A 17,625-nucleotide genomic window follows, 5' to 3' on the forward strand; every position below is an offset into this window, starting at 1 on the left:
AGAAAGTGAGGTGTGGACAGGTAGTCATACAGTTAGTGTTAAAATCAGATCCAGATTCAAGGTATTAAATACTTTTATTGTGCTGCCACGTGATGAAGTCTGCTATGTGCAAGCCATGGACGCATGCAATTATAAATGAGGCGTGGCGTTGGCTCCCTAGGGATTTTCTATCAAGTAGAGCCTCTGGCTCCAGAGCGGTTTTCTGATGGCAGGAAGACCAGTAGCTGAACTTGCCCTCCACGGTAGGTTATGAGCAATCATCTGCAGTGGGTTCTTCGACCGCAGTAATGCTGCCTTTGGGGAGCTAAGAACTGGTGTGGCTCTGGGACTCAAAATTGTTTCCAGAAATGTAATTAGAAAGATGTATCTGGGAAGAAAGACGCAAAGAATTCTCAGTCCAGATGTGCATGGGTGGTGGTGGTGGACGGAGGTGTGCCTTTCTCCACAGCATCGCATCGTTCCCCTCTACCAACATACGATGTTATCTTATGGAGCCTAATGTCTGCACTTTGGACATTGCTTTTTCTTTCTTGTGTTTCTCTTATGGGAGATACAGACTTTTTTGGCAATTCACAGAAGCTCCCTGCAGCTTGAGGTCTATTCCACACTGTCTATCATTGTAGGATGGGGACAAGATTAATATGTGTGTTTCCCACCTGCCAGTATATCATGCTGTCCCCATCACACTAATAAAAATCTTGCCCGTCTGATTCTTGTATCTTATGTGATAGAGACTGGGGGACTGGGGAGAGAAAAAAAGAGAGTGCAGGAGAGACAGAGAGAGAGAGAGAGGGAGAGAGAGAGAGAGAGAGAGAGAGCGCGAGCCCAGTGGGTCAAAAAAGGCAAAAGAAATGAGGTGTAATGGGCATTTTAAGAAAGGGGGGGGAGGTAAGGGGGAAGAGAGAAGGGATAGACACTATGGATGGGGGAGGTGACAATAGAGACTTGGAATTTGGAATTTCTTGGTGGAGATGTTTCACAACAACATCTGTGGAGGGGAACGTAGGATAAAGATTTTGAGAAATGTTGCCTATACTTGCAAATTAGAGGCTTTTTAATGTTCTTCAAGAGTAGAAAGATTGGAATTCCCCTGTAATTGTTTTTGGCAGTTATAATGTGCTTTTTTAAATGTGAATTCATGCAGAAAGTGGCCACATGGGACCCCAGCCTATATTTGGGATATAATTGTAAAACAGGCTCTAGAGTTTTCCTTCCATTTGACTGTTTCTCATGGCATCATCACTGGTGAAGTATCATTAATTTATTCATAATAATTAATCAAAATCTCAATTTGTGTAAGCAAAATCTTCCTGATCCCAGACATCTTTCTGTTTGTCCCCTGCCTACCAGCCCCCACTCCACATGGAGGTAATTACTCCCCCTTCCTTCCTCCCACAGCACTTTGTCCCGCTGACAGTGCACTATAGAGTGCACTGTATTTTATCCATTGCACATCTGCCTCCCCAACTCGATTATGATCTGGAGGAAACAGAATGATTATTTTTTTCTTTAAATCCCCAGATCTGACATGTGTTGCAAATGCCTGCTATGCAACCAGATTCATGACAATACAAGTGAGATCAAGGCTGTTACGGTGAATGGTGCCTGAGAGTGGCAGGAAAAGGGAAGGGATCACAAAGGAAACCGTGTTAGATTTCTCCTTGAGGTATGAGTAGGAACTGACTGGGTAGAGAGTGTGAGGAAAGGCATCTCATGCAGAAACTGGCATAGGGCAGCACGGAGGCTGGAGACAGTTTGAGGAGTCGTAGAGCAGCAGGAAATGTGAACTGGCTGGACACAGGTACCCAGAGAGGATAGCAGGAAGTGAGGCTGCTGAGGCGGGCTGTGGTCAGACGGGCAGGGCCTTGCTAAAAGTCTGGACCTGATTCTCTAGTCAAGGGGACCCATACTGGGCTTTAGTGGAGGAGAGACCTAGGATCCGATATTTGAGGAACAGGGCTCTGCTGGCAGGGGTCCTCTGCTGCTCCGCAGCCCGCAGCTGGGGCTCCCCAGGTGCCAGCATCTGTACAGACTCAACCCTAGATGCATCATCTTCGTTCCTGGGAGAGCTTCTGCTCTAGAACTCTGGCCATTTTCCTAGGCTCATAATCACGGCTGAAACATCTAAACAGATATGAAAGACCTCTTTCTATCTGACTCACCAAACCAGAATTAGAGCCAACCTACAGTAGTGAGCTCTTGGCTTCCCCGCTTCTTAGCTCCACTCTGACTCTATTCTTACTATGAAAATGTCACCAGAAATGCCAGAACTGCTCTCCACGCCATCCTAACGGGAGGTTTTGATCGAGGCCTCCTTCTGTGTGCCAGCACATCAAAGCCATGTTCGGAAGAATATTATCTTTTTGAGAAGATTTCGTGAGTAATGACTTCACTGAACTTGGCCACAGCAGGTGGGGGCTCTGGCAACAAAATAGGCTGCGTGGGGGCCTTGGGAATGGACAAATGTAGACCCGGAAGCAGGCCTTAGGTTGGATTTCTGGTACTCTGCCTGTACAGCTACTCCAGTTTCGCAGAGATAAGTAGGCCCCTGCAGGCTCAGACCTTATGCAGACAGTGGGGGTCCCGAGGCCTTTGTGCTGGACTGCAGCAGAGATGAGGCAGCGCTGCTTTGAGCTGTTAAGTCACAAAGACCCTAGCCCTTTCCCTTCTTCTTTGTACCCAGGGGTCCTCTCCAGCAAGGAACAGGGAGCAGAGATCCAGCCCCCAGCTTCGACACGCCAAGGTTCGGTTTGGATATTACCATGCCATTTCTCCCTTGGCCTGACTTTTCAGGTTGTTGTTTTCTCTCTCTTATACATGCTCTAATCCCAGAATGTAAAGATTGAGGTCCTCTGTGGGTTGAGAGAAAGAGCATTCCAGAGGCCTAGAGGGGGTGTTCCAGCAGGTCAGGCATTCCCTGAATGCATCTACGCCAGGGCACTGCTTCTGTAGCTTCCAGACCAGTAGAGGAGGTTATTTTGACTCCTGCTATGTCCCCAGTCCTTGCCACTCTTTCGGATACATGGCAAGAACTCAATTTATATGATGACTGACAAATGAAATAGATGATGTAGGGGGAAGTGGCAAATTTTTGATTCAGTGAGTTTAATGTCAGTCTGGGAAAGCAACAAATCTGGACCTGTCTACTCCATGCCAGGAACTCAGAAATTTGGGACAGATCGTAAAATAGAAATGTTTTACCCTGCCTGTATGTTTCCTCTGTATGTAGCATGGCCAAGTACAAACCCAAGGAAACCATCCAATCCTTGATGTGTAGAGGCCACCAGCCCTTCTTCCCAATGCTAGTGGTAGAATATATAAGACTGGAACCTGGGAACGAGAGCGTGAGGACAGGGACCCACGAGTAGGTCGGTAAAGTGGAGCCACCCCATTGAACACTCGGCAGGAACCCCCAGGCCCGTCTACATACGTACGCACACGACAAACCAGCACATGGAGACAGAGCTCTGCAGCGGTCTTTCTCCTCTCACACGGTAGTTATGAGCCCTCTCCCTCCCCGGGCCCCATGCTGGCAGAGAAGAGAGCACAGCAGTGCAGGGGGAAGAGCGACTCTGTCCTCAGTCCTGGATCTGTGGTCAGGAGGACCTCGTGAAGGCAGTCACAGCTCCTCAGTTGTAAAACAGGCTTAGGTAGGCCACGCGGTTCCGGTGCTTTCTGAAGTCCTTGTCAGTGGACAGCTGCAAGGAAGGAGTATTGTCTGGGTCAATATTCTAATGAGAGCCCTCCACGTCTGGTCTTCCTGGCTCATCGCTGCCGGTGTGGCCCGGCTGAAGCCCACCCCAGAGGAGCCTCGTCTCAGGGATGCTGTCAATGTTTGCATGTACAGCTACTCTCTGTCACCTTCCTCTGCTGCTGTCATGCTAGGAATTGTTTTCTACTTGACAAATCTCTGAGAAGAGCTGGTAAACTTCTCAAACACAAAGATTATGTGTTTGATTCCTCCATGTTACTCATAGGTCTAGCGGCCGTGATGTGGATGCATTAGGCATTTAATACGTAGTTGTAGAATTAATCCAAGGTTCCTCTTTAAAAAACCCGGCACCCCCAGAATTATGATAACTCACATGGATTGAAAGTTTATTATTATTATGTTATAGGTACTGTTAGATGCTTCTCTACCTTATCTCTATCTTTACAACCTTATCAGATGGATTCTATTATTATATCCATTTTATTTATTTCTTAATTTTTTTAGTTGCTTTATACCCATTATAAAGAAAGGAAAATGGAGGCTTAGTAAAATTGCCCGAGATAACACAGTCAGTAAATATGGGAGCTAGTACTTGAACCTAAGCAGTCTGTCCCATGAATTCATGTTCTTACCAGAATGGTCTACAGCCCCTGGGTGATCTAATACTCAAATGGTGTGATGGAAAGAGCACTGGCTTAGTAGTTACGAGATCTAGATTCAAGATGTCAATCTGGGCTAGGAATTTACCCAAGGGATACAGGAGTGCTGATGCATAGGGACACTTGTACCCCAATGTTTACAGCAGCACTTTCAACAATAGCCAAATTATGGAAAGAGCCTAAATGCCCATTAACTGATGAATGGATAAAGAAATTGTGGTTTATATACACAACGGAATACTACTTGGCAATTAGAAAGAATGAAACACGGCCTTTTATAGCAACATGGATGGAACTGGAGAGTGTTATGCTAAGTGAAATAAGTCACACAGAGAAAGACAGATACCATATGTTTTCACTCTTATGTGGATCCTGAGAAACTTACCAGAAGACCATGGGCGAGGGGAAGGAAAAAAAAAAGTTACAGAGGGAGGGAGCCAAACCATTAGAGACTCTTAAAAACTGAGAATAAACTGAGGGTTGATGGGGGGTGGGAGGGAGGGGAAAGTGGGTGATGGGCATTAAGGAGGGCACCTGTTGGGATGAGCACTGGGTGTTGTATGGAAATCAGTTTGACAATAAATTTCATATTTTAAAAAAAAAAGATGTCAATCTGGACACATCACTTAATCCATCAGAGCCTGTTTTTCCTCCTCTATCATCTAGGGATCGTTCTGTTCCTATACCAGAAGAGCATTTGAGGATTAAGGGAGAAAATGTGCCTTTTGTTCGGTCATATACACCTCTAAAAATCTAATGAAACTGTGTAACTCTCAAAAATATAATCTAATATGTGCATCTACTGTCCCGGGAGTAAGGACTTCCTGTAGCTCATTCAAACACTTCTGGATAAGAACCCCTGATACATAAGGAAGAGGGTTCCACAAAAGTCCAGTCCGATTACCTCAGTTCTTAGGGTTCTTTTCTGTAGGCATGGAACCTGAGCCCAGTCTGGAGATCCAAATTTCATTGGCCAGGTGATTTTTTTGGGGGGCTTCATCTCTGGGTTGTATGTGCCAGGGCTAGAAATAAAAATACAAAGCATCACATGTGATGACTTAGTGACTGTATACAAACTCCATCAGTACCACAGCCATCCCTGAACTTGGCCTAACTCCTTGAGAAAAGGAAATAGCCCAATTAGCTTTTTTTAATGTGGGGCAAGTGTGGGGTTTGCTTGCCTATTAATGTATTTCTGTGAAAGGTTATGATATCTAGTCTTGCCATCCAGTTGGGATTAACATTGACTCTAGTTTAAAAAATATTTCTGCAACTCAGTATCCTTGGTGGAGAGACCAAAAGATCCCAGGAGCGGTGGGTGAGAAAAAGAGATCTACCACAGTCATGAATAAGTACTGCTCATGATTTGAAACTGGTGGTAAAAGTGTAATGATAATCCAATCAGCAATCTCAGGATGAGAAGGCTGTTAAATTTTGATAGACATGGCATTATTTTATAATTGCTTTTGTTCATAACGCTTTGTTTTTGGTGTAGACTCTTCACTGTGTTGGAAACAGCACTTAGGATGGACATGGGGGCCAAGAGTCAACATTTTCACTTCCTTCATGCAACCTTGAGAAAGTTACACCCACTGTCTGATCCTTGGATTTCTCATGAATCAGGCAAAGACCTTGACCCTCTGCCCCATAGTTGCACACATGCTGAATGGCTTCCTGAAGCACTTGGTCTACAAGGGCCACGTGCTCAGCCCTGGCCTTCCTCCTGCATTCAGTTCCTCCTTGCTTAGCACACCCTCGCCACACCAGCCTCTCTCTTCATTCTGCCCACCGGTTCCTCCCCAGCTTACAGCCTTCCCATTTGCTGTTCCTGCTGCCTGGGAAGCCCTGGGCCCTGGGCTCAGATCTTCACAGGCCTGGCACCATCTTGTCACTCAGACTTCAGATCACGTGTCTGTTCCCCTAAAGACCTTTCTGGACATCCTTGCCAAAGCAGCGCCATCCATCTAATCACCCAGTTACTGTCTTCATAGCACATCGCCAGCTCGCCACACTGTCTGGTGTGCCCATGACAGTCCTAGCTTGTGGCTACTGTTTTGGTGTAATTAATAAGTTCACTCTCAGAAGTGTCACTGTCTGACTACTCAATTGTATGGTAACTCTCCTAATTACCACTGATGTTTTCATGTTTATTTACTTCTCATCTGTCTGGACTCCAGAGTGTAGGGTCCAAGGAATGAGGAGCCTTGCGTGATGGGTTTAACTAAGCAAAACCTCAGGAACCCTTAAAAGTGCCTGGCACGTTTATAAACATTGACTGAATGAACCACTGTGAATTAGAATTCTACAATGCCAGAGATCTGGAAGGTAAGGGGTTGGCTCTTTAAAGATGCACAGGTGGTTTCTTATTGAGCTGACATGGTTTGGATGGAGCCTCTCCATTGTACGTCCTTTCCTATTGCTGTTTGTTGAAGGACTCCAGGAAAGAGGAGACATACCCAGGATAATAAGTGTCCTTTGAGTCTGTCCTAAATCGAGGCAAGAAGGTATTAAATGGAGCAAAATTTTGTTTGTGTTTTTGCTCCCGAGGATGTGCAGTCTGGTACATGCCAGGGTAAAGCATCATGTCCTGTTTTTCAGAGAAAGATAAACATGTTAGAGGGTGATATATATATATATACACACACACACATACAAAGCCTCTAATTAAAGAAAACAGACAGATCCTCTTTCTGTTCATGTATCACTATGGTTTCACTACTGCAGCTACAGATTTAAACCTACAGTAGGGAGAAACCCAAGATGAAGGTGGGGTTCAGCTACCTAAAGACACATATGCTGAGGCTGTAGAAAGACACCTATAGGCGGAAAAGGACCAAGGTGACTTCTTGCACCTGCTGTGTCTGTCATCCCACCCAGAGATTTCTTAGATCCAGTATCCCTCTCCTTGAGCTCAAGTGTCAGAAAAATGTTCAACAACAGATTAGGATCCTATACTGAAGACATTTAGACTTGAAATCCAATCACACAAAAGGGTTAAAAGGTAGGAATTTGTTTTTTTTCTTACAAGATGATAGGATGCATATAAACAAAGCTTCTGTAACATCATCTGTGTCAGCCCTGAAGCCCTGTCTTGGTACTAGTTCTTTCTAGGATCATTTTCCACTCTCCCAGGGCTCTGATACACATTTGAGATACTAACATCCAAGTTTTTCAGATATATTTCTTAACAACCTTGGTCTAAATATTTTTCTTGAATTGCAGGGGATATTTTTTGGGTAACACCCTGTTCTCTCTGGGATGCAAATACATGCAGCAAATACATACAGCAACATGGGTCACACTAAAATCAAAGCACATTCAGCCATTTCTAACCTTGTTGATTGACTTAAACCTCACAGCTGTCCTGGCGCCAAAAGTATATCCTTTTCTACTGGTTGGGATCCTAGAGAGGTTGTATGCCAATCCATACATCTTCAGGTAGTGTATTAAGAAAGGAAAGAAAGAAAACACATAATGAATATTATAGTTATCAAAACAGAGTGAACTCAAGATGTTCTTATCTGAATCTTCTCTGCAAAAGTTGCTCTTTCTTTTTTACTCCTGTGAGTGAGGACTATAGAAACAATTATATAAAGTAAGGCAGATACATCTGCAAGGAAACGTGGCTGGCTACGTAGAGTAAATGACTTGTGCATTCCAGTGAATCCAGTCCTGTGGGCTCCACAGAGCTGAATTTGCCCTAATCCCACCCTTGGTCAGATTACGTTATTTCATGACCTAGCAGCACAGCAAGGTACCAAGGTTGGACTAATGGGAGGCATTGGTTCAGAGGCGTTTGGAGGTGGAAATGGAGTGAGTACTACATAAAAGACTATATAAAGAGAGGCTTGTGGTTGGTGGGTGTTGATAGTGGAGACAAGAGTCCTTTAATTGCGACACTGGATCTGACAACTGGCCTTAGAGGGCGAGGGCACCTTCCTATGCGGCCACCTCAAAGATCACGTGTTTTTCTTCCATGCAACCCGGGTGTCCTCGAATAGGGAGCTGAGACCCACGCAAGGGAAGGTGAATACTCACATCTTCTGCTATGTAACATCCAGGCCCTCTGTGGGGCGCTCCTCGAAGAGGGATAAACTTGTTCCCCAACAAGTTTGGGGGGTAGTATTGAGGAAAGAGCTTCCTCTGTTGACATGTTCCAAAGGAGTAGTTATCCAGCGAATCTGAAGATCAAGAAAGAGGAGAAACTCCACATGAGGAAGGCCCCTGGGTCTAAGTGAGCGCTTAGGGAGCGCGTGGGGTGTGTGGAAGCCGAGACCAGGACTGGGCCGGACAGAGAACAAAAACCAGACCGAACCCCGTGGAGGGGAAGAACTGCATCCTCTCGCCCGCCAGCCTCCCCACTCTTCCCTCCTGCCCTCTATCCTTCACTCCCTTATCAGCCCCGCGCACCCGCTTTGCTGAAGCACATCGCGTGCGCAGCAGGCTGGCATTTATGTACAGCGTTGCTAAGAGAACGCAGTGGCGCCGCGAATGCAAGGGAAGCGGCTCCGCGCGCGCCTGCGCTGCTGTTCGGGAGCCGCGTGCGCCTGCGCAGCTGCGCGGGACCCTCCCCCTGCCCCGCCTTCCCGCGCACCCCTAGGTCCCAGAGCAGTGTGAACTCTGCGTTGGGCGCAGGTGCAGGGAAGGGTTGTAGGACACGCGGCTGCAGGGGCTGTGCAGGTGTGGGATTGAGCGGAAGGGCTTTGGAAGTTGGGCCACCCGGCGGGGATGTGCTGCTGAAGAGGGCTCCCAGGGCCATGCCTACGGCAGGGGAATGGAGGACTAAATGGAGTGTAGCCTAGACAGTTCCCTATTAGGCCCCTTTTAGATCCAGTTTCCCCGCAGGTTGCCCCCTTCTACCTCTAAGTGGGGCACGCACGGGGCTTTAAAACGGTTGGCAGCCTTGTGTGGAGCAGTGGGACTGCAGAGGAATCACAGAAGTGTCTGATGGTTTTAAAATCTTGAGCAGTCACTTCAGTGTTTTAAGTACCCGGTTCCTCATGTCCAAATTGGGAATAAAAACTCTTCCTTACAGGGTTGTTGGCAGGATTGGGAAAACAGGATGAAAGCAATCAGGTCCTGGTACTTGGTAGGTGACAATTGCAAGAGGTTATGAAGATAGTTTCCAGCCCCCTCATGAGCGCTCCCATCCTAACCCAAGAAGAAATGTCAGAGTGCGTGTTGCCTTTACCTTTGTCCTGAATATTTACACTAACCTGTTTTGAGTTTTGGATAGCTTTAGGAGTTATCACACGTGGCTCGTTCGTGCTACCCTTTAGCCTCTAAAGATGACCCTGTAAGCCACACGTATTCCAGGCTAGAATTGTCTGCAAGGGATGATTTTATACATCTAATGCAGGGCTTTTGTTTTTTTGTTTTTTGTTTTTTTTTGGAAACTTGCGGAAGCATTTTGCTTGTCAAAAATTACTGTGGGAGGGGCGCCTGGGTGGCGCAGTCAGTTAAGCGTCCGACTTCAGCCAGGTCACGATCTCGCGGTCCGTGAGTTCGAGCCCCGCGTTAGGCTCTGGGCTGATGGCTCGGAGCCTGGAGCCTGTTTCCGATTCTGTGTCTCCCTCTCTCTCTGCGCCTCCCCCGTTCATGCTCTGTCTCTCTCTGTCCCAAAAATAAATAAAAAACGTTGAAAAAAAAATTAAAAAAAAAAATTACTGTGGGGATGCTCCTGGTCACTGGGCCAGGGAGGCTGGCCACCTCTGCAGTGCATCGCCCAGTCACAAAGTGAATTGTCACATGTCCTACATAATATTCAGATATCTTGCCGGACTTTACAGGAATAATTGGTTGTGCCTGACTTATATATAACAGCACTAAGAAAATTTTTTACAAGTAATAGTGCAGAAAGCCCAATAATAGAGAAGAAGGTTGTGTGAGAAACAAAGCTTATAAATGGAACAAAGATATGATCTCAAAATTATTGTATAATTTACTCTAAGCATTCTGTCTACTCGAAATATAATTGCAGTAACACTGATGATAAATAAAATGTAAAAATATTGGTATTGATTTGGTCATTTTCACTTTCATTAATATTTCAAGTAATCTTAATATTTTTAAAAATTTTTTCTTATGTTTATTTATTTTTGAGATAGAGACAGAGTGTGAGCGGGAGGAGCCGAGAGAGAGGGAGACACAGAATCCAAAGCAGGCTCCAGGCTCTGAGCTCTCAGCATAGAGCTCAACATGGGGCTGGAACTCACGGACTGTGAGATCATGACCTGAGCCAAAGTTGGACACTCAACCAACTGAGCCACCCAGGCGCCCCATCAGGTAATATTAATATTTTTAGGTACTCATAGTATTTTTGAAATTAGTGTTTACATTATTAGTGATATGAAACATGTCTTGCAAAGTACTTGGATATTTTGGCACCCAGTTTTCTCATTGGTGGACTAGTTTGCTTCAGACTAATACTCCAGCTAAGAACAGGTAGAAAAGCTGGACTAAATAAAAAAGATATAGTTGGAGACATCCAAGATACACCAAGGAAGGAAGAATATAAAGGGCCAAGACTGCAAAGAGAGGGGGAAGTCCAAAGTGGTGAGCCACAGTTAGTATTGATGTTCCCTTTCAACATGGGCTAATCAAAGAGTGGCCGAGAAGCACAGGGTTTGAGCGGAAATTTGGACATGTGTGTCTCTGAAAGTTGGGGACCAAAAATTAGGTTGGCCGTGGAGGATGGGAGACTGGAAAACACCCTGGGCTTTTAGTTGGGACCCTATACAGATAAACTATGGGAATAAGGGTAAATAAGAAATAGACCAGCTCTCAAAAAACCCTGAAATCCAGCTTCATATCTATATAGTCTCCATACTGCTTTAAGGTGATCTGCTTGTACCCTTACTGCATACCAGAAAATAAATAAATAAATACATAAATAAATAAATAAATAATCTCTGAATAGAAATCATCCAAATCTTCAACTAATTTTTATGATTTTTTTCATGCAAAATGTTTGGCATTCAACATAAAACAGCCACTCATACAAAAAAAAAAAAAAAGAGTAGAAATAAACCCAAAGGAAATCCAGAGATTGGAGTTCTCAAACATGGACTTTAAAGTAACTGTACTTGACTGAGATTTTAGAGTAAGCCTCCAAACTGCAGGGTACACATAGGAAGAAAGAGGAAGCAATAGAAAGCAAGGCTAAAAGAAAAAGTTGATCAGACACTAAAAAAAAGTCAATAAAGATCTCTTTCTCAAGAAAGAGAAATTTTCCCCATCAATCTTCCTGTTTATGTTACTAATATAACACACAACTGGGTCCACCAGTTTGCATCCTGATTGATGCAAATTTATCAACTTTTCATTATTGCCAATCCAAACACAGTACAATCAAAGATGACCGTCTAAGGTCACCTGGGTGGCTTAGTTGGTTCAGCGTTCGGTTACTGATTTTAGTTCAGGTCATGATCCCAGGACATGGGATCAAGCCCCACATTGGTCTCCACGCTGAGCATGGAGCCTGCTTGAGATTCTTCTCCCCCCCCCCCCCCAGCTCCCTCACTCTCCCCTCTTCCCTGCTCACTCTCTCTCTATAAATAAATAAATAAATAAATAAATAAATAAATAAATAAATACTACTGTCGATGTGCTACATATATCTCCTGCATAAGCAACGGTGTGATGGTAAAATTGAGAAGTGAAGGTAGAACTTCAGGTAACTCTAAGGATTATCAAGGATTTGATGTTTGAATGATGATGAAGTGCAAAGGAACCTATGCAGGTGATTATTTAGTACTGAAGAATATTTAGGCAAAGTTTTATATTGTGGCCAGTTTTGATGAAGACTTTTAAGAATTCAGCAGTTCCCATCATATACATGTCTAACCATAGTTATAACATCAAGAGGATGCCTAATATTTATGCAGCTTGTTCTAGTTTTATGAGACAGTTTATCTACTTTCCTCATTTGGCTATGTATGAGGCCATTATAAGAATTATTATTCTGGGGCGCCTGGGTGGCTCAGTCGGTTAAGCGTCCGACTTCGGCTCAGGTCATGATCTCATGGTCTGTGGGTTTGAGCCCCGCGTCGGGCTCTGTGCTGACAGCTCAGAGCCTGGAGCCTGTTTCAGATTCTGTGTCTCCTTCTCTCTGTGACCCTCCCCCATTCATGCTCTGTCTCTCTCTGTCTCAAAAATAAATAAACGTTAAAAAAAAAATTAAAAAAAAAAAGAATTATTATTCTGGGAAACCACCCACTCTGCTGCAGTGGTCTAATTGAATGGGATAAATAGATTTGATTTTTGGTATAATGTTTTAAGTAGATTTTTGTCTCATTTAAAAATATTGCATTAAGTGATAAATCAGTTCAGCAAAGGGGCTAAAGCTGATAATTATATTCAAGAAAATTAAATGATAAATTGGAGAATTTTATTTTTTTAATGTTTATTTCTTTATTTTGAGACAGAAGAGAGAGCAAGTGGGGGAAGGGAAGAGAGAGGGGGAGAGAGAATCCTGAGCAGGCAGAGCTGGCTGCAGGGCTTGATCTCACGAATCACGAGATCATGATCTGAGCCGATATCAAGAGTTGGACTCTTAACTGACTAAACCACCCAGGCGCCCCAGAGAATTTTAGAAGCAATAAAAAGGAATCAGATAAAAATTGTAGAAATAACAAGTGCCATCTCTGAAAGCAAGAATTCAATGCATGAGTTTAAAAGCAGATTATAAAAGCTGAAAAAACGAAAGAAATAGGAAAATGAATCAGAAGAGCATATTCAGACTTGAAGCTTGGTGATGCAAAAGGACAGAAAATACAGGGAAAAAAGTATAAAAGATGAGAAACAATGTAAAGTTTCACTTCCATGCAGATTTTTTTACAGTATAGTACTGTAAATGTATTTTTTCTTCCTTATGATTTTCTTAATAATGTTGTATATTCTCTAGCTTACTTTATTGTAAGAATACATTGTATAATACATATAACATATAAAATACATGTTAATCAGCTCTTTATATTATTTGTAGGGCTTCTAGTCAACAGTAAGCTGTCAGTTACATTTTTGGGCAATCAAAAGTTACATGTGAATGTTCAGCTGCGTAGGGAGTGATCACTCTTAATCTCATGTGTTCAAAGGTCAGCTGGATGTATATGTATATATATATGGAGAGAAAAAGAGAGCGTGCATGTGATAGAGAGAACATTTAACAATTGAAGAACTGGGGTAAAGAGGTAAGAGAATTCTTTGTACTGTCTTTGCAACTTTAGGTTTGAAACTGTTTCAACATAATACTTAATTAAAAAAAAGATACCATTAGAAAAATGAGAAATTAAGCCAAGATATGGAGGAAGATATAAGCACCAAAAACATCGAGACCTGCAGTGTCCATCCAATGCAGTAGTCACTACCCATATTAACTATCAGCACTTGAAATGTGGCTAATTTAAATTGACATGTGTGTAAGTGTAAAATACACCTCAGGTTTTAAAGACTTCAAGTGAAAAACAGTACAAAATATCTGATTAATAAATGTTTTATTGGTTGCATGTTGAAATGATAGTATTTTGGATCTATCAGATTAAATAAAACATAGGAAAATAAACTTCACATGTTTCTTTTTACTCTTTTTTTACTGTGGCATTCAAAATGTAAAATTAAACACGTTGCTCACATTATATTGCCATTGGATAGTGTTGATCTATGATAGATTAAAATCAGATTACCAATCAACGTGAAATTACAGATCATAAGGGGAAACAACTTAATAAAAAATTACAGATCAATAAGAAAAAACAACTTAATAAAAAAAATAGGTAAAATACTTGAATGGGAAGCTCAGAAAGAAGAATATCCAAATAATCAGTAAACATATAACAAATGCTCAACTTCAGCAGTCATAAAGGAATTACAAATTTAAACCACAATGCGCGACCCACAAGATGGCTAAAATTATAAAGACAGGTAACACTTGGTGCTGCTAGGATGTGAAACAACTGGAAATCTTGAATAAGCTTTTAGTGTGAAAGGAAATTGATACAATCACCTTGGAAAACTCTTTGGCAGTATTTACCAAAGCTGAAATAGACATCTCCACGACCTAAAAACTCCTGCTCCTTGGTGTTTACTCAGCAAGAATGCATACAACTGTGTACCAAAAGACAAGTAGAAGAACATTAAAAGCAACATGATCCATAATAGTCCCAACTGGAATAACCAAATGTCCATTAATGGTAGAATGGAAAATTCAGTTGTGCAATGCTCATACGGAGGAATACTATATGGCAACGAAAAAGAACAACACCCTGCACATTCACAGTGGTGAATGAAATAATTTAGACACGAACATTTACATACTGTATGAGTACACTTACATAAATTCAAAAATAGGCAAAACTAATTTATGTGTTAGAAGTTAGAACGGGGGTACCTTTTAGAGGAGGGTGGAAGGAAAAACAGAAAGGGTATGAAGAGGGCTTTTCGGGTGATAATGGTGTTCCATTTCTTTTTTATGATTTGTTTATTTAATGCTTATTTATTTTTGAGAGAGAGAGAGAGAGAGACAGAGCTTTATCAGGGGAAGGGCAGAGAGAGAGGGAGACACAGAATCCAAAGCAGGCTCCAGGCTCTGAGCTGTAAGCACAGAGCCTGACGCGGGGCTTGAACCCACGAACTGGGAGATCATGACCTGAGCTGAAGTCAGCCGCTTAACCGACTGAGCCACCCAGGCACCCCAGAGGTGTTCCATTTCTGACCTGAGTACTGCTTATACTGAGGAGTTCACCCTACATATCTCACTGATGCCCAATATGATTTGGGCTTTTTTTGGTATGCATGATAGAACGATAAAATAGTATATTTTTAAAAATCTGGCAATCCCAGAGGAAGCACATTAATATTACTTACTTCTTTTAAAAAATAACATAGTCATACCCCTTTTCCTTTTTTTACTTCAATAGTTTAATTTGTCAAGTATTATCCCTATATTAACTAAAGCTATTCTTATTATTATCAGGAACCAGGAAGTCTAGAGTGTTATCACTTTTCCTAACAAGTTTTTGTTCTGGCATCCACTTATAAATCTGCTTTATTTGTTTTCCTAAACTGCTTGTATGAATGGCATTTAGCCTTCTTTCTTAATTCTAGACTTATTCATTATTTATTATATGGTGCAAGAGTCTGACTACTTCATTGTCTTGTAAAGTAGTTATATCTGGATATTTATATATTGAAATGCATATTATTTTATTAGAAATTATTTTTTGCCTTTACAATTATGGCATCATGTTATTTCTGAAATTATGTGTGGTAGGTTGTGTTATTCATGAATTTAATTTTAGGATAATAAAGGGGGTATTACAAAATAATTTGTTACTCAAAGCAGGACTTGGATCCGAATAGAATTGAGATCCCCTGATCCAGTGAATAGGGATTCTGCTGGAGTATGGGTGTGTCTCCAGAAGGTAGAAGGAAGAGAAGAAAATAGACTTTCTAAATCCACTTTCCAGACTTTCTTAAGCACCAGTCTTTCTTGTCTGGTAGTAGAGGAATAAACATAGGCTTTGAGACTCTCAGAACTGGTTTCTGATAGGTACTGGTATGCCATTTACTGGCTACATGACTTTTGGAAGTTATTTAGCCTTGGTTCATCTGTAAAATGGCGCTAATCATTTCTTGCCTCTTTAGGCTGCCATGAGAACTTAAGAGATAACAAGGGACACATCTTCCACAGCAAATGACTGACTTATAATTGGCATTTAACAGATGTTAATGCACTTCCAATCTACCACCTCCCTGCCCAGGGCTACAGCTAACTCCAGGAGTACCTTTGTGCCAGTTAAAAAAAATTAAAATGTTGCCTTTTCATCTGAATGGGTGCCATCTTTTATCAAGGCTCAGGACTCAGTGAGAGGACCACTGCCCCAGCCCTGTCTGGATCAGGGCTCTTATATCATCCCATGCATATCCCAGCTCCTTCCAGTTAGATTCCCATACGGAAGGAATGAGTTTTCATACATGTACTAGAGTTTAGGAACATGATTACCATAAGCAAATTTCCAAAGAAATGGCTGGGTGATCCATGATGTGATTCGGTTGTCTTTTATGTTCCCAAATGGATCGGATGGCATAGACTTTGAATATCTCCAAGAATATCTGGGCCAGATGCCCCCCTCGGAGGGACTTTCAGCCAGCCTGTCCCTTTCATTTACCAGCTCCATGAGTCACCACTGACACAAATAGACTTTAACCAAGAAAATGAAGGGTGTGACTAAGACTGGCTGCTAGGCAGCAGCCCCACCCTTGAAGCCCTCCAGAAGTCATTGTGACATTGCTTTCTGAAGGGCAACATTCTGGTGAGAAAGCTACATAAACATAAAGACCACACTTCGAAAGTCAGCTCTGCTAGGGACACCTGGGTGGCTCAGTCAGTTAAGCGTCTAACTTCGGCTTAGGTCATGATATCACAGTTGGTGGGTTCAAGCCCTGCATCAGGCTCTGTGGGTTCTGTGTCTCCCTCTTTCTCTGCCTCTCCCCTGCTCATGCTCTGTCTCTCTCTCTTTCAAGAATAAATAAACGTTTAAAAAATCAGTTATGCTAATTATTAATTGCATAATTTAGGGCAAGTTTTTCTCACAAGGTCTCGATTTTGTCACCTATAATGTGAGGACAATATTCACCACACAGGAGATAACCTATACGAAGTACCTAGTCTCATGCTTGGAACACTCACCTTGATAGTTCCTGTCTCCCTTCCTGCCCTCATGGATTTGGTTATTCAACAAATACTTATTAAACTCTTGTAATATATGCCAGGCACTGCTCTAGGCAATGGGAACATAGTAGTGTACTGAAATCCTTGTCCTCCTAGAGGTTAATTCTAGCGGAGGAGGCAGACAATAAAAGTGGTAAATATATAAAATGTAAGATATTGCAGGTACCAAGAAAAAGCAAAAGAAGCACAGAAGGGGAAAAGAAAAAAGGAGGTTTCAATTTTAGGTTTGCAGCCAGGAATGGCCTCACTGAGAAGCTGGTTTCAAGGAAGGGCCTGAAGAAAGGGTGGTCCAGAGGCAAATGTAGATCTGGGGAAAGTGCTGTAGTTTGTGCAAAGGCCCTGAAGCAGTAACATACCTGGACTATTTGAGACACAGAAAAGAGGCTGAAATAGTTCCAGGGGCAGGAGTGAGATGAGTCCAAGGAGGTGCGATAAGAACCGTCATGACCCTAGAGCTGGATTGAGCCTGTCCTCTTCTTGCAAGTAGCAGGTATGCAGTAAACATTCATTTGAATTACTAATTG

The 17,625-nt window shown here is 42.7% G+C and overlaps 1 protein-coding gene across 2 annotated transcripts; it reads right to left on the bottom strand.

Moving 5' to 3' along the window:
- Positions 1–55: 55 nt before the first annotated feature.
- Positions 56–16,522, bottom strand: PIFO (primary cilia formation). Of its 2 annotated transcripts, none has more exons than XM_019457823.2 (6): positions 16,373–16,522; positions 8,410–8,552; positions 7,705–7,803; positions 6,828–6,958; positions 5,276–5,393; positions 56–3,698 (listed from the first exon to the last, which is right to left on the bottom strand). In XM_019457823.2, exons 1-6 carry the CDS (start codon positions 16,455–16,457, stop codon positions 3,630–3,632), a joined length of 645 nt encoding a protein of 214 aa, XP_019313368.2. In that variant the 5' UTR covers positions 16,458–16,522; the 3' UTR covers positions 56–3,629. The 2 variants fall into 2 exon arrangements, with proteins under 2 accessions (XP_019313368.2, XP_019313369.1); XM_019457824.2 differs by lacking the exon at positions 16,373–16,522 and adding an exon at positions 8,782–8,890.
- Between the last annotated feature and the right edge of the window lie 1,103 nt (positions 16,523–17,625).

The sequence above is a fragment of the Panthera pardus genome, unplaced genomic scaffold (assembly GCF_024362965.1).
Source record: "Panthera pardus isolate Hobbes unplaced genomic scaffold, ASM2436296v1 HiC_scaffold_11, whole genome shotgun sequence".
Lineage (NCBI taxonomy): Eukaryota > Metazoa > Chordata > Mammalia > Carnivora > Felidae > Panthera > Panthera pardus.

Coding starts and splice junctions, on each gene's coding strand:
- PIFO (XM_019457823.2), bottom strand. CDS start 16,457: ATGCCATCCGATCCATTTGGGAACATAAAAGACAACCGAATCACATCA. Junction 8,553..16,372: donor TCTTTGGAAATTTGCTTATG/GTAATCATGTTC, acceptor CTTGATCTTCAG/ATTCGCTGGATAACTACTCC. Junction 3,699..5,275: donor AAAGAACCCTAAGAACTGAG/GTAATCGGACTG, acceptor CCTTCCTTGCAG/CTGTCCACTGACAAGGACTT.